This window comes from Pygoscelis adeliae, unplaced genomic scaffold (assembly GCF_000699105.1).
Source record: "Pygoscelis adeliae isolate BGI_AS28 unplaced genomic scaffold, ASM69910v1 Scaffold63, whole genome shotgun sequence".
In the NCBI taxonomy this organism is placed as follows: domain Eukaryota; kingdom Metazoa; phylum Chordata; class Aves; order Sphenisciformes; family Spheniscidae; genus Pygoscelis; species Pygoscelis adeliae.
In genome coordinates, this window is record NW_008824414.1 from 772326 (window position 1) to 787910 (window position 15585).

The following is a 15585-nucleotide window of genomic DNA, read 5'->3' on the forward strand; positions in this document are numbered from 1 at the left end:
AGCTTCCCCCCTGCCACCCTCCTCCTACTCTCCCATGGGTCCTGTGTCCCACAGGGAGTGCTTTGCAGGCAGCCTCCGGAGGGCCCCTCTCCATGCCTGGCTGCCAGAGGCTCCCCTGTCCCTCTGCACCATCCGTACCCCACCACGCTCCTGGGAGTGCTCCTTTCCTGCCTGCACTGGGAAAAAGATCCCCAAGTCAACTGCTGGCAGGCATATGGACACCTTGGGAAAACAGCTCCAAAATTAACTGCAGGCAAATATTTGAAGGGCAGGATCAAATCTGTAAACCCCAGGATCAAACTGAAAAACCCTCCTTCTCCAGGGGCAGGAGAGGAGAAGCCTGATTCTGCAGAGGCTCCTATTCAGAGGTGAAGCTGACCTGGCAAAATGCAGCTGCTCTCCCTTTGGGAATGAACTGAACCACATGGGATCACTGCAACTCAGAGGGCACCTCAGAAAAGTCCAGGCCAACATGTCTGCAAATTAGCTCAAATAACTCTACCCACTGACCCCACAGGAAGGCAACAAGATCTGAGCAAAAGCAAGGATCTTCCAAAGACACTATGCACTGTGTGGGCCTCACCAGCAGCAGGGATGACAGGTTCTGTGTCACTTCTGTTCCTAGGGTTGATGTAGAGCTCAACCCACCTCTGAGCTCCTCCACTTCTTGTGCTAACGTTGCATTGCTTGTTTGCTAGATCCTCGACTGCTGGGTTCTGCTTTCTGCAAAGTAATTCCAGCTATTGATTTTGCAGAGGGCCAACGTGCAAATGGATTTTCTTCTCCCTCAAGATCTGCGGTTCCCTTTCCCTTGTGTGGCCCACCATCAGCTTGGGCTGGGATTTTTAACACTGATGCTATTTCACTCTTAAGCCAAGGGTTTTTCTGGCATGAGCTATGCTGTGAAAAGGCAGCAAGCGCAGAGATGCAAACTGTTCTTGGACAAGCTTGCAAGAGCCATTTCCTCCCCCAGAGAGCCAAAACCACTAGAGATGGCTGGAACAGCTGGGGCTGGAGCCCAGCACCAATGCAGAGGACTGCACAAGGTAGACATGACACTTGGTCCACCTGTTCAGTTTGGAAATCCTCTCATGTGTTTGAGGGTTTAGCAACCACTGCTGACAGCTGGCCAGGAAGAGGGGAATTAACGATATTTTGGGGGGTGTTTGTGGAATTCAAAGCACATGTGGGACATCATGACACCAAACAGCCCTAGAACACCTCTGCTCAGTGGAAACACATCTGGGAGACATATCAGCAACATAACAACAACAGTACATCTGTTAACAAAGGCAAGAGCTTCTCACAGTTGCAGAACAACAGGCTGCCCACACGTCAGGAGAAGAGGCGAGGACAGCAATACATGATTATAGCCAACAAACAGTGTTAAAGTAACCAGGCACGGGTGACTCCAACACCGGTAGATGCTAGATAGTTTAGCATAAAGGTAATTTTGTTCTGTCCTGAAACAACAAAGTCTCAGGAGAAGGGATCCAACAGACATGACCTCAGTGACGCTGTGAAGGTACAAATCGGCAAAGTAATGCAGCCCCCCACTCCCCCCTAAGAAAAAGGGGTGACTCTGCGGAAGCCAAGGCCCGCATTCCTGGGGAACCGCCCCACCACAGCCGCACATCAGCCAAGCAAGACCAATTGACAGTGCTCATCCACGAATCTATGCCAGAGAAGGATAGATGCTCCTCCTCTGCCTCCCCAGTCTACTAGCGCTGTGCTAGTGTCCAGAGAGACTGGCAAAGGAGAGGCTGACTTCATCCTCTTGCCATCTTTGGTTCCAGATATGTCAGCAGCTCGGGTCCTTGCTGTCATGACCCAGACCGGGTACCTCAGGGGGTCGTAGTGGTTTCGCGATTGCCTTGGGCTAAATTAAGGTGAAACAACACCAGACGATCAATGAGACGTTTTATTTATGGTAGAAGCAACCTGAACTTGGAAAGCGTAATGGCAGGGGCGTGGGTTCTAGTGAGACATTTATAAGAAGAAAAGGAAAGCGAGGAAAAGCGGGAGATCTCGATCACCACCCTGACCATGGCGGACATGTCGCTCTCCCGGCAGTGGGTGCGCAGGTGGCTCCTTGGAGTGGTGCCTTTTATAGTCTAGTCCCTGCCTCGCGACCACGTCAGCCACGCCCCTCGGGGAGTTATGTAACTCCTGCTCTCCTGCGCAGGCGCCAGGTGGGGTGGTCGCGGGAGGGTCTTTTGGGTGGTGGTGAGCCCCTTCCTCAGATGAACTCTGTGTGACCTCTGGCCACATGTGGCGCGTTGTCCTGCCGGGCCTACCAGAACACGGAGCTGCGCACCCTGCGGCCCGCCCTCTGCATCCCCCGCCTCTCACCTGCCGCCCACCCTGGCCGTGCAGACCACAGCCTGCTGTGCCGCAATGTTTGAGGCAGACATTAACTCCTTCAGTCTGTCACGCTTGCCTGTTTCAGTCACACCGTTGCTGGTCCCCAGGTACCTCTGGTGATTCAGATCACTCCCATGTAGGTGTTCTTCCTGCCCACCTAAAATCAAGTCTCCTCAAACTTTGCAGAAGGTATATATATAAAACGAAAGCTAACATGCTCTGGGTTAAAAGAAACATTTCACTGGAGCTTAGACACAGTGCTGGGTTTTGACTGTAGCTTTCTAAAACCTGCCAAGAAAACCTGACAAGTAAGTTTCAGTATGAAATAATTAAACAAGGGAACTGAAAACATTTCCTATAGGAAGACTTCACATTAGCTTCAAGATTATTTTTTGTGACACACACATTTATCAAACAATATGAAAAGTTTCAGCCCATCCAAATCCAATTTCCCTAGGTCCAGGAAATAATGATGATGATGATGATAATAATAATAATATCACCATTATTCAAAAGTACCTCCTAGCCGTGAGCTGGTCATTCCTACCAGGATGTTGGCTGATGTACTGCATCATTCTTTATATTACCAGCCAGGCTTGGAAAGTCTTTGGACCTGTGAGAAGGATACACAAATATATTCCTTTGGGCAGATGACTGATATCTAATGCCCATCATACGTGAAACTCGAGGGCACAGAATGTTGTGTACATGGCTGGCCACTCAACTCAGTATTGGGTACAAAGCACTGAACATTCCAGATGTGCTGAAGTGCCTGCGTATTAGAATAGATTTATACTTCATGTAAGTTGTTTTTTTAATTATTTAAACCGAAATGAAAGGTGTCTCAGCTGTTCCCCAGGAACACACTAGTTAACTTTACACCCACTGTCCCAGGTGTCCCAAGTCAGCATGCAGCACCAGTCCGTGGCTCTCCTCTTGCCTGCTGCAGGAGCTCAGCATGGCTCTGACACTGAGCCGCAGCCAGCAAAGAGGACATGGGCCAGGCGTGAACAAACACCACCTCCCCACGTCCTCCTTCATCTCTATGTAATGCACGAACCATCAGAAAGTGTTCTGCTCTACTGCCCATGGCTCCAGCCCCCATGTATAATGGATGGTGCACGTAGGTGGTGTGGGCAAACACCAGGCTGAGCTTTTATGGAAATATTTACCTTGCTCTCCGCTGCCTTGGGGCCCTGGGACACATCTGCTCCCAGCCTCTGTGATGCTGCCTGAGGACTGGTGGTTTCAGTCTCATGGATGCAGCATCAGACATTACTTCTCCCAGCTGGCTTGAGCCCAGAGCCTCCTTTTGCTGCAGGCTGCGGCTTGCAGACCCCAGCCCTGGCCAGCATTTGCTGCAGCTTGGGAAAACAGTGGGCATGAGGGCAAAGGAGACAGATGCAGAGGAAAAAAATAAAATAAAATAAAATAAAATAAAATAAAATAAAATAAAATAAAATAAAATAAATCCCCTCTGCTCTCCTCCTCCCCTGCATGTATGTCATCAGAAGAGCTAAATCTGCGCTCTCCTGAGTTATAACCCCGCAGGGCATGAACAGAGCCCTGACACTCTCACCACTGCTCCCAGGTCAGCTGCATCCCCTGCTATGGGTGAGGGGACACCAGGGGCTGTTCCTTGAGAGGGCCTGGGGCTTACCCTTTGCCGCTGAGCTCCATCTCCCCATTTGAGGAGGCTGCATCTCATCAGTGCCTGCAAGGCACCCAACTGGACCATAACTGGACTTAAATTTGGGCTGCTCAAACATTAACTTGATTAACAGTAAGTTGTCTTGTATCCACACGTAAGTCATGTATTTTTGGCTGCCCACAACCACATGGCAGAGTCAATGGCAGGTGCAGGGCATGGAGGCAGAGTAAAGTGCACGGAGGGTGCAGGACTAGGAGGGTGTAGTCAGAGCAGAGTGATGGGTGTAGGATTTTCACCTCCCCAGTACTGCCGGAGCAAGGCCACCCAAACACATCTTCCCCTGCTGCGAGGAGCCAGGAGGCACCACAGCTCTTCTTCCCCTTCCTCGGACAGAGCCGAGCCCAGAGCTACACACAGGCATCCTTGAATCTCTGCATCCTCTTTCCTCACACCTTCCTCGGGCTCACCCAGCTCTTCAGGGGTGAACGCATCCCACGAGACAGCACTCACTCCAGGCGTGCTAACAAGAGCACAACAGCACATCTGCCTGACCCCTCTTTTCTACTGCCACAGCTCAGTGCAGGCTGTGGATGCCCGGATAACTAATGGTGGCTGCTTCTTTGCTGCAGCTCATGTGCAAGGTTTTGCTCCAGCCAGGCTCCTTGGGCTGGCCCAGTGCGTTGCAAGTCATTGCCATAAGGCCCAGGGGAGGACAAGCAGCAGCTGGTGTGAGAATGGGCATGAATTATGGATGTGCCAGCCTCCTTGGAGAGCAGAGGGAACCTGCTGCAGGGCACCTCCCACTGCAGAGATGATGGCTTTTGCTCCATAGACCTCACAGAAACACAGCACTGGACAACTTGATGCTGTGGTCAAGTAAAGCACAGCGCCCTGGTGACAAAGCTGGGAGGAGTACAGTCCTCCATAGGTCCCTTTGGCTGCTGGGAAGCTCTTGTGGCTGTGGAGACAAGTGGCAAGGAAGAGGAGAAACCAGTCAGGGTATTTGGCAATGGTATGATTGCTCGCACATCCAGGGCGTAGCTCAAGGAGAAAGTTTGCTAGTGGTCAGGTTGTTCTCAGTGCCTGGGATTCAATGGACCGTTGGAAGTCAGTGACCTGCAGCCACAAGGATGCTGCGGTGCCCGTGCCGCAGTGCTTAGAGTGGCCATCCCTCTGTCCCCATCAGCGCGTGATGCCATCCTGTAGCCTGTTCCTTAGGAAGAGAAAGGGAGAAAAAGCAGAGCAGGGCACAGAAACTATAGGAGACCTAATTTTCCCAGCAGGTCTCCATCAAACTTGAGAAATGTTACAATACTGCCTTATTTTGTAATGGAAAAGCAGGTGCCACGTGGGGTGGGAATGTTTTAAGATTTAATATTCAGAAAAACAAACCTGTGTTTTTTCTAATTTCCAGATTGAAAAAAACAATGCAGGGGAAAAGTATCAGCTAGTTTATCTTAAAAGACATTTTATATCATATAGACTTTATATATATATATACACACACACACATATTTTCTATTTAGATATATCTCTATGTAATGATGTTTTTATGTATACTGAGCTGCACAACTGATCTCAGAAAACTTTGCACTTTTACCCCAAACCTGAGCAAAGCTTACATTTCAAATTCCTGTATGAAAGAGAGCTTTCCCAGCCCAGCCAAGAGGAAGCTTCTGGTTCTGCATATTGCACACACCTTCTTAAATCAGGTGGTCATGCAGGATGAGCAAAAAGCTCTCACAGAAGTCTGTCGTAACCACATGCTCACTCTTCTCCATCAAATTTCGCAGTTAAATTGAAAATTGTTTCTGATAATTTTTTTTAAATTAAAAAAAAAAAACCAAACCCAAAACCACCCAAATTTTATTTTGCATAAAGATCACACTGAATAATAAAAGCAACCTTTTCACTTTGGAGCAACTGACTGCCCTTCTGGAGAATTTGCCCTGGTCCATATAAACCCACCTGACCTGCTGGTCTCCAATTATCTCACATGATTCCTTCTAAATATCGGCAGAATGTTTGCTTTTTCCCCATTCCTTTAAAATCATCACATACTCAGATCACCAGATCAGAAATTCAGTTGATTCTTTTAATATTCCTGGGTACCAGCTCTCCAAACCTACTGATATTTAAATATTTAGGTTGTCAGCTGCTTTTAATCTGCTTGGGTTTTTTTGAGAGACTGGGGTTCACCATCCCACCCTATTACCTCTCTCCACGTGCCTGTGGATTCCCAAAGGACAGAATGGGCACATGAAGTCTACTTTAGAGAGGTGTCACAACCAACCTCCAGGCTGTCCCACAAGCCCTCTGAAATACTACATCACCAGGGTGTACAAATCCACAACCCACCTTGAAGACCAGGTAACATCACCCGCTGGAGCTGGCCAAAGATGCTCCTGCAATAAAGGGGTGATGCTCATGAACCAGACAGGCAGCGGCTGTGCCCACTGCACAGTCCAGCCCTGCCCAGACCACCAGCCTCTCCAGCACTTTGGAAAGTGCCCCTCAGGTAGTTGTGGTGCTGCAGGCACGTCCATGGCAGGAGCTTGAAGATGGGTGGTGTGCACCTGGCACCCCAAAGGCTGTGAGTGCTTCTGGGGTGGGGTGGCTGCACTCCTGGCTGCCTGCCATCCCAACAATGGCTTCACCTTCAGTTCTTCCAGGCTATGCATCCTGCACGTGGCAGTCCGCAGCGTCAGAGGGGACAACAATACAGAACCAAGAGCAATTGTACACAGAGGAAAGTTTCTTCTCCAGGGGCTGAACATCACCCAGCAGCAGCTCGGATCTCCCCAAGCAGAGGGCTTCTTACAGGCAGGGCTAGCAGGAGCCAGAACCTAGTGCCCAAGCCAGACTGCACCCCAAACTCACATGGAAGCTCAGCTGCCCCTCCTCCAGTCCTTTAAACCTCAGCTGTTCACTGAAGACAGTAGACAAAGGTCCCCAGGCTGGGCTCTCTCCACTGCATGACCTAAGCGTACTCACAGGAACAAAGAAAAACAGGTACAAGCTGAGAAAGCTCCTTTGTAGGAGCCTTTGAGGGGCTCTGCCTTCCTCTGGTGGGGGGGAAACACACAGAAGATGGTCTTTTAACCAGATCAGCTGCACAGCTTGCAACTGCCTCCATCGTGCAGGGGTGAGCCCTGCCTGCCTCCCTCGCATGCAGCTGCTGTCCCGGGTCGCCAGCGGCAGGACCCAGGCTCCAACGCTGCAGCCAGCCAAACACTGACATGCTTGAGATGGGGAAGACACAACCAGCAAGGGAGATGTCAGGGACTGAGGTCCAAAACTATTTATTGAAACAAAAAGGATAGAAAGTTCACATGAAACCAAAGCTGGACACACAGGAGGAGGGATGCTGCTTTGTCAGGTTTCTTAAAGGGTCACTGTATTTCTGATCTTTTGAACAGCCTCTTTGTCCTATTCCATAGGATGCTACTTTGGGAAGGTATGAGGGTTTCTTTCCTCCACTGGAGTGGCATAAAAATAAATCTGTCAACTCATATTATATACATATGTATGGGCTGTATTTATTTTCTGTGGGAAAATATCACTCTATTGGTAATTAAATTATCATACTTATTTTCTTTATCTTACTGAAAACTTTTTTTTTTTTTTACAGTAAATCTGAAATCTTCTCCTTAGGTTAGGCAGCTCCACTACTTATCTGCAATCTTTTTAGGCACAGATGCAAGGTATGGCTTATATGCCAGCCGGCTCCTGCTGTTTGAGAATGACCCTCGCTGCCTGTTCAGGTACTTCAGACCTCATCACCCAGGAGAAAAACTGCTTATCAGCCAACCTGAGCACGTCATATACAGTACAGCAAAACCCAGGGTGTTTGCTACAGAAGGCCTAATCTGGATCCTAACAAATGGGAACACCTGGGACACAAGGAAACCTGGCGGTGGGGCAGGACCAGTGCAACACAAGAACACAAGTCAGGGCTCACTTTCTTTATAAAACAGGCAATATCTGTACAACATGGCCACAGCCACAGGTGCCTGGCTGGGATGGCAGGAAATTTAATACCAGAGGTGAAAACCTTTACTGTCCTTTTTTTTTTGGACACACATGCCTTGCATCTGTGTTGGATCATGCATGTAATTGCAAAGCTTTGGTGAAGCTGGAGGACGTTAGCCATCAGAAACCCGCCTGTCCTTTGGGGCGAGAGCTGCCTTCCACACACACTGTCGGGGAATACCAAACCATGGGAGCCAAGCAACAGCCATGGAAGCAGCCTGGGTTTCCAAAAGCCTGGCAAAATGCACCAAAAAATGCACTCTGTTAATGGCAGAACTGCAAAGACTGGTGCAATGGAGAGCTCGCTCCCTGGCTTCTTGGCAAAGTGCAGGATTTGCCGCACGAACGTCACACCTTCAACACAACAGCCTGGTTGCCGATAGAGAGCAATCCTTTTTTTCTTTCCAGAGCCACAGTTAGTCTCCAAATGCCATTTAAAAGACAGCAGCAACCATAAAAAGCCCAAACATTTCGAAGTTTACTCCCAGTAAGATATGCAGGCAGGATGGGCAGACAGGCACCCCACCAGGAAAACAAGAGCAAGGAGGTCGGGTGGGTAGGATGGGAGATGGCAAGTAACAAATGTGCTCTAAGATCCTCTGAGAGCCACACAACTCTTGGACACCATGAGATAAAGACAAGGCTGCACACGCTGGCTGATCCACTTCACAGCCCAGCTCGCTCCCGTGCCCTGGGGAAACCTGCCCTCCAGCCCTGCTGCCTGCTACTGCCCTCCCTAGGCCAAGGACACCTCCACAGGACCGGTACATGGAGCCTCGGCAGGGGCAGGATGGTGGGGAAATTGATAAAAAAATAATTAAAAAAAAAAAGGCAAGAAAACCCAACCCAGCCAAAGCAACCAATGTCAAAAGCATGGTCGGGGGAAGGTTTGTTATCTGCAACTTGAAGGCAGCTCCTTCCCCAGGGAATAGTCGTGCTTTATCCAGTCCAGTCTTTCTCTCCTAGAGACAGAAGTCGCTGCTGGAGGCGTGAGGGTGATCTGGGAGCGCTTCTGCCTGACGGTGCGGCTTGCAGGGGGGAGCCGGGCTCCCCCCTAGCATCGGGCAGTCTCCAGGGAGTCCCATGGGAGTGCTGGGAAAAACACAGCTGCTTTCAGGCTAGGAGAAGAGAGAGAAAACAGAGCATTGAGGCATTTTGCAGCATTTTACTAGTACTGATCGGGCTGGTGCCTGGAGGAGGCTAGCAGGAGGGGAGCAGGTCTGCTCCTGCCCTACCACCCCTGGTGGTACAAGGGCTTAACAGCGGCCCCATACACATCCCCACACCTTCCCCCAGGTCTTCTCTCGCAAATGCCAACCTGTCACTTCACTGACAAGAGGCTGAAAGCACATAGAGGGCAAGTGCATCCAGCCTCCTGAGCTGGCACTAATTTTCACCTACTGACCTGCTAATTGACCTTGCAGAGCCTGACCAGGTATCACAGCCCTGCAGCTCACTCATGAAACACATCACGGGCACCTGGACTGCACCTGAAGCAAGCACCTGGGTCTTGCACCCTTACTCCACTCCTCCTGGCAAGCCAAAAACACGCCAGCTACATGAGGTGGCCACCAAGCTCTAGAGATGTGTCGGGGCTGTTCTTCACTGGTCCTACAAACTCCCAAATCCCTAGGCAGGACCAGAGTCAAGCTCTTCAACAGAGCTAGAAGGTGCCTGGTGTATTGAGTTGGAGGAGATGGAGAATGGGAGGATCTGAGGTGCAAGGTATGGCCTTCAGGAAGAAGCAGAAGATGCTTTGACAGCATCTGATGGCTCCAGCGGTTAACACAGAGATCCCTGTGAGACAGCAGGGCACCCTTCCAGTAGCAGAAGATGTCTGGCAGCAAGGAACAAGCTGCCCTGGGGACAGTACTCACCAGGGCAGAGCTGGGTAAGCAGGGAGGCAGGACAGACCCACCCTAGACATCTAACCCTGCCTTGTGGTGCCGCAGGCTGGGGAAGCGTCACTGCAGTGATGGGCTCCTCCAGGACCTAGACCAGCTCTCCATGCTATCAGCCCCAGCCCAGAAAGCTCATAGCCCTTACAGACATGCATGACATCTGCATCAGGGAGAGGGGCAAGGGGCCAGGCAGCTTTCTCTCCCTATGCCCTCCCCACGCAGCCCCAGTTTGGGCTGTTGGTCCCAATCCCAGGAGAGCCACTTGTAAGGACAGCCCTGAAGGGCACCATGATGCTCGGATCCAATGCTGCAGACCTTGCTTTGTGATGCTGGAGGGCTAGCAGCAGCCAGATGGGCTCTCAATAGGGGTTGTGCACAGGCCAGGGGACACTTCCACAAGGGGGAGATCTGCTGTATCATCATGTCTTTATCTCACACGTGCTTTGTACCACACTTCAAAGCTTATCAGTGCACAGCTGGAATTACTCCCTGTACAGAAATGGCAATTAAACAAACCACATGGAAATCAGACCCACAGACAGCCACCTTCTAAAGGGAAGAACCCACACTCTGCTCTCTTGATCTTCAACTCTTTGTGCAAAGAAAAGCCCCTAAAGTCTTCCTTTCTGGCCATGTACCAGCTAAAGCATGGCAATTCCTGTCTACTGACCGGGTAGCACGTGCCTCCCTGCACTGAGGCCCCCAGGAAATTCCAGCACAGAAAAAAACTGAGCACAAGAGTAGAGAGAAGCCCTTACCCTATGCCTGCTCTCCTGGCTCAGTGCAGAGGCATATGTCCCATAGGAGTTCATGGGAGTCTCCAATGGGCTGCTGATGCTCCTGAAGCGCTCTGCAGACAAGCTTGGAAAAGGGTGCTGGGGCATGGAGGGAACAGGGCTCGGCTGCTTCTCGGGAATAAGCTGGTATGAGGAGGGGGGCAAAAACCCAGAGTACGGAGCCTTCTCTGCCTGGGACGCCTCACTGCCTGCAGTTTCCATGCTGCATAATCGGTTCAGGTTAAAGTGTACCGCTGGCGCGCCAGGCCCTGGACTCAAGCATCCCTGGTGCTGGGAGATCAAGTCTTGGCTGATGTCATAAAAACCAGGCTGAGCTGGGGACCCCAGGAGTGGGCAAACATAGTCCTGCCACGGGCTGGGGCTGCTGCTGGGAAGGAGGTGTGAAGCGGAGTCAGGGCTGTGGCCGCACAACCCGTCCATCGGCAAGTGATGGTGTTTCAGCTGGCTGGGTGGTCCCACACGGCCCTGGCACTGGCTGGGCAGGGATAAGGACCGGCAAGCATCCTCTTGGGTGGGATGCATGACCGGGAAGTCACCCTCCAGCTGCTGAGCCCTGGCTGGCTCCTGCTGGCAGGGGGCTCTCCGGGGTGAGCCGGGCGCCTTGTCCCATGGGGTGCCCCGTGCCAGCTGGAGGAAGCAGAGCAGACCCTCCTCCCCAGCTGGCCTCCACTGCAAGCTATCAGATGGCTCTTCCTCCTCCTCAGCTGGCTCTGGCAGCAGCAGGGGTGGCTGCCCTGGCATGGCATGGAGGGGCTGTTCCCACAGCGGAGCAGGGGGCTGGCCTGGGGCAATGCCGGGCTGCACCACGTGCTGGGGCAGGCACTGCGAGCCATCATCCTCCATGTGGGCCTGGTACCTAGTGGTGCCTCCACATGGGCTCAGGGACATGCCTGGCAGGGGACAGACCTGTTGTCCTCCTTCGTGCTTGTTCACCAGAGTGGCGTGGATGTAGGAGAGAATCTCGTTGCTGGCGAGGCAGTCATTCAGGGACGGGGCGCGGTCAGAGTCCATATTGACCATCACCATTTTCTCATCCAGCAGCAGGAGCTCCAGGTCTTCAGCATTCAACCCCAGGTCTTCCAGCGCACTGAACAGCTCATTGTTGGAACAGCTCTCATCACTCTTAATTGAGAGTGAGTCCAGGGTGGCCAAGAGAGGGTCCTCCTGCTGCAAATCCACCAGCTCCTCTTTGAGGCTGTCACTGCTTGAAGAACCTGGAGCAGCGCTCATACTCCAGGCATCTCCTGCATCCAGCAAGGACACGTCCTCGAGGTGGTCCGTGAAACTGCTGCTGAAGGAGTGGTTAGGTGTGGGAGCTGGATGGGAGACGTACACCGCCTTGTTCTGTCGCATCACGGCACCCAGCAGAGAACTGGGGTCAACGCCATCCTTCTGGGAGCACCCTTCATGGCTGTGGGAGGTCTTCTTGGACTTGGTTGTTTTCCCTTTGCTCTGGAAAGGGTCAGGGAAGCCCGGGAGAGGGTAAGCACTTTGGTATAAGAGTGCCTCTCCTGTAGCAAAGGTAAAGGGAAGATGCATGGATCGTTTCCGAAGGTGCTCTCCTCCTTCTTCATCTCTGCAGGGCAGGAAGAGGAGACTGGGGCTTGTATATGCACAAACACACGCCGCAAACTGCTTCTGCAACAGATAACTGTGATTCCTGCAAGCCAAAGCCCCTTTGCTACGACCAGCATCCAGGTACCGAGCAGAACCACACACATATCATAGAATCATAGAATCATTAAGGTTGGAAAAGACCTCTAAGATCATCGAGTCCAACTGTCAACCCAACACCACCATGCCCACTAAACCATGTCCCTAAGCGCCTCATCTACATGTCTTTTAAATACTTCCAGGGATGGTGACTCCACCACTTCCCTGGGCAGCCTCTTCCAATGTTTAACCACTCTTTCAGTAAAGAAATTTTTCCTCATGCCCAATCTAAACCTCCCCTGGTGCAACTTGAGGCCATTTCCTCTCGTCCTAGTTATATACATAAATATATACATTTATGTATGCATTTACGTACAAATACACACACACATACATATTTTATATATACACGCACAAAGAAACACACATCTGTAGTATAACCAAGAGGATACTTAAGATGCAAAGGGTAACAGAGCTCTGCCAGACAGAAGCCACACCTTTGCCCTGCTCATCTATGCTGCAGCCACCCCTTAGGACAGGGATGTTGGGCTACTGCCATGCAGCAGCCACATTTGAGGTCCTTGCTGTTCCTGCACCCACCTGTTCCTACAGCTGCTGAAGAGCAGCCACCAGTCTCCCCAGGCTAAGTCTGCACTGGTGCCCAGGACATCGGGGCAGGGATGTGAGGTGCAGGGCACTACTCAGTGCTCTCCTGCACTTGTGGGGTGGCCTTGCAGAGGGGGATGTGGCTGAACAGCATCAAAGCACACTATCCTATGGCTGCTGCTTTAAAAGGCACAAGCAGCAATGACAAATCAAACGTCCTGCCCTGCTTGGGGCATCCTAGAGCCCACACCGATGGAAAAAGCCAGCCTGTCCCCATCCCAGCCTGGGCTGACCCAGATGGCACTTACACGAGGGGTCTCTGCGTGACAATGATGTACTCGGGCTTGCCATTCTTGTAGACGAGCCGTGCATTGGCCTGCACCCACTTCCAGCGGTTCTCCTTTGTCAGCAGGCGGAAGACCGTCAGGCCGCTCTCGCCCGTCTTCATCACTGCCAGGAGGAAGCACATGTGCCGAGGGCTGTCAGCACGTCACCAGAGGCCGGGCTGCCTCCAGCGGCGCTGCCATTTCCAGCCAGGATAAGCAGGTGGGGTCACAGCAGTAGCATGGCTGGCACATGCAGGGGACACCATCCCAGCTAAATACTCTTCACTACACACCACCCCAAGCTCCCTGCAGTGACAAGAGCATCACAGCAAGGCATAAAGCAAAGCATCCTACGGAGAAAGAGCTGCTGGGCTTGACACAGCAGCCAGTGGAGCTGCCCATAGCCCAGCCCACTCATCAGCCTCAGAGGTGGGCATGAGGGACCAGGGAAGGGACTCTTACTCCTGACGTGGTTCTCAGCACAGTACAGCATGTCAGCAGCATGGACAAACTGGTAGCCGGTGCCACACATCCGCAGCTCCGCCTCGGTGTAGCCCAAAACAATCTTCCCCCTGTGGGAGAGCGAGAATGCACCCAGCTCAGAGGCAGAGCCGCAGCGGGACATCACCCAGGCAGGGTATGGACCAACATGCTGGAAGCCTGCAGCAGTGCCCCTCAAATCAGCTGTGCTGCTTACTTGGCATCGCACGCCAAGGGGGTGAAGTCCAGCTTGTGCTTCGTCCTGAAGATCATGTTCTTGGTTCGGATCTGCAGGATGGACGGGGGCTGCAAGGGGGTGGAGATAGCGAAGAGGGCGAGCTGGGGTGGCAGTGCAGACCCGTCTTCAGACCTTTTGTTCTGCCCGTGAAGGAATTTCAGCCTGCCTTGAAGGTTTAAAGCCTGGGAAGAGAAGAAAAGTTGAGCGTCACACAGGAAACTGGGTGGAGAGAGAAGAGAGGGAGGACATCTGCACAGAAAGCAAGCCATCTTGCTGCAGAGTTGATGCAAATAATCCCCTGCAACTTGTCGTTGCGATTCCAGTGCTCCCTACTAAAATAAGATGGAGGATCAAAGCGATGCTATGCTGAGCTCCCTGCAGCAGCAGCTCACTGCCTTCTCCCACTGCAGCCACTCACTGCCAGCCCGGGGTTTGGATGCACAGCAGCTGCAGGACCGAGCACATGCTGCAGTTGCATCAGGGCATTGCGCAATGCACGGGCTGCTTTGCATTTTAACTGAGCTATATCACAGCCCCATCAGGGATCATAGTGTTGCTTCTAAACAACAAACAACAACTTTTTCTTCATATTGAGTTTCCAAATTGAAGCAGGATGAGAGACAGAGAAACAGCACTGTTACACCTGTGGTTATGAAGGTGTTATGAAGGAACCCCATTAACTTGCAGCAGAGGGGAGGAGGGATGAACACCGCCTATTTGGTCGTAAGAGACACCTTTAACACAAAAACCTGGCAAAATGTGCGGAGGAAAAGCACTTTTGTTCAAGATTCAGCATCTCTGATAAGAGAGGAACAAAACCCACACAGAGAGGTTGTAGGTACAGAACAAACCTATGAAAAACAGCAGAAATATCTCCTTGTTGAGACAGGCAGGTGCCACACATGGCAGAAAGGAGCGCTGGGTCTTTCAAGGCCAACTTTTATGCTACAGCAGTGGCACGGACCCCTCAGTGTGAGCCTGCGCCCCTCCTGCTGTGGAGGTCGCAGAATGGGTCTGTACTCACCAGGAAGCCGGAGGAATTATCCAAGAGGCAGCGAAAGCGGCACACAAAGCTCCTTTCCAGAAAGGAAGAGTTTTCTGGGGGCAGCTGATCTGGCTTGTAGGCAACAGCAGAAGAGCCAAGACTCTTCCCCCCTGTAGGAGAGAGGGATTGGGAAAGGAGCAAGCAAGGATGCCCAGCGAGGGTTGGAGGCCCCAAGAAAGGGCTGGAGGTCCCCAGCATCGGGGACTGCAGCAGTTTGCAGAGCACAGCAACAGAAACTTGACTCAGGGAAAAGCCACAATGTTTGGATGAAGCCATGGCTTGAGCCACAAGGATGCAAGCCCCATGCAAGCGATGGCAGGGAGCCAGGCTCCTCAGTTTACATGGGGAGCTACACATCTCGTGCCAACCAGGATGCCTGGCTCCCAGCCTGCGTTTACCTTCTGCAGAAGGTGCACCCTCAGGAGCGTGGGGTGGGTTGAGTGCCCAGTGGAGGTTGCGGCTGAATTCCTGCTTGTACTCAGGGTCGATCCG

The 15585-nt window shown here is 51.9% G+C and overlaps 1 protein-coding gene across 1 annotated transcript in view; it reads right to left on the reverse strand.

Moving 5' to 3' along the window:
• LOC103914221 (aryl hydrocarbon receptor-like) overlaps positions 1–15585 on the reverse strand; it is a 76229-nt gene that overhangs the window by 10969 nt on the left and 49675 nt on the right. The window contains exons 7-12 of the mRNA XM_009320837.1: positions 15492–15575; positions 15073–15203; positions 14028–14230; positions 13793–13902; positions 13313–13454; positions 11282–12321 (exon numbers count right to left, since the gene is read on the reverse strand). Of these exons, the coding sequence (XP_009319112.1) occupies positions 11282–12321; positions 13313–13454; positions 13793–13902; positions 14028–14230; positions 15073–15203; positions 15492–15575 (1710 nt within the window). The remainder of the gene's footprint in view (positions 1–11281; positions 12322–13312; positions 13455–13792; positions 13903–14027; positions 14231–15072; positions 15204–15491; positions 15576–15585) is intronic.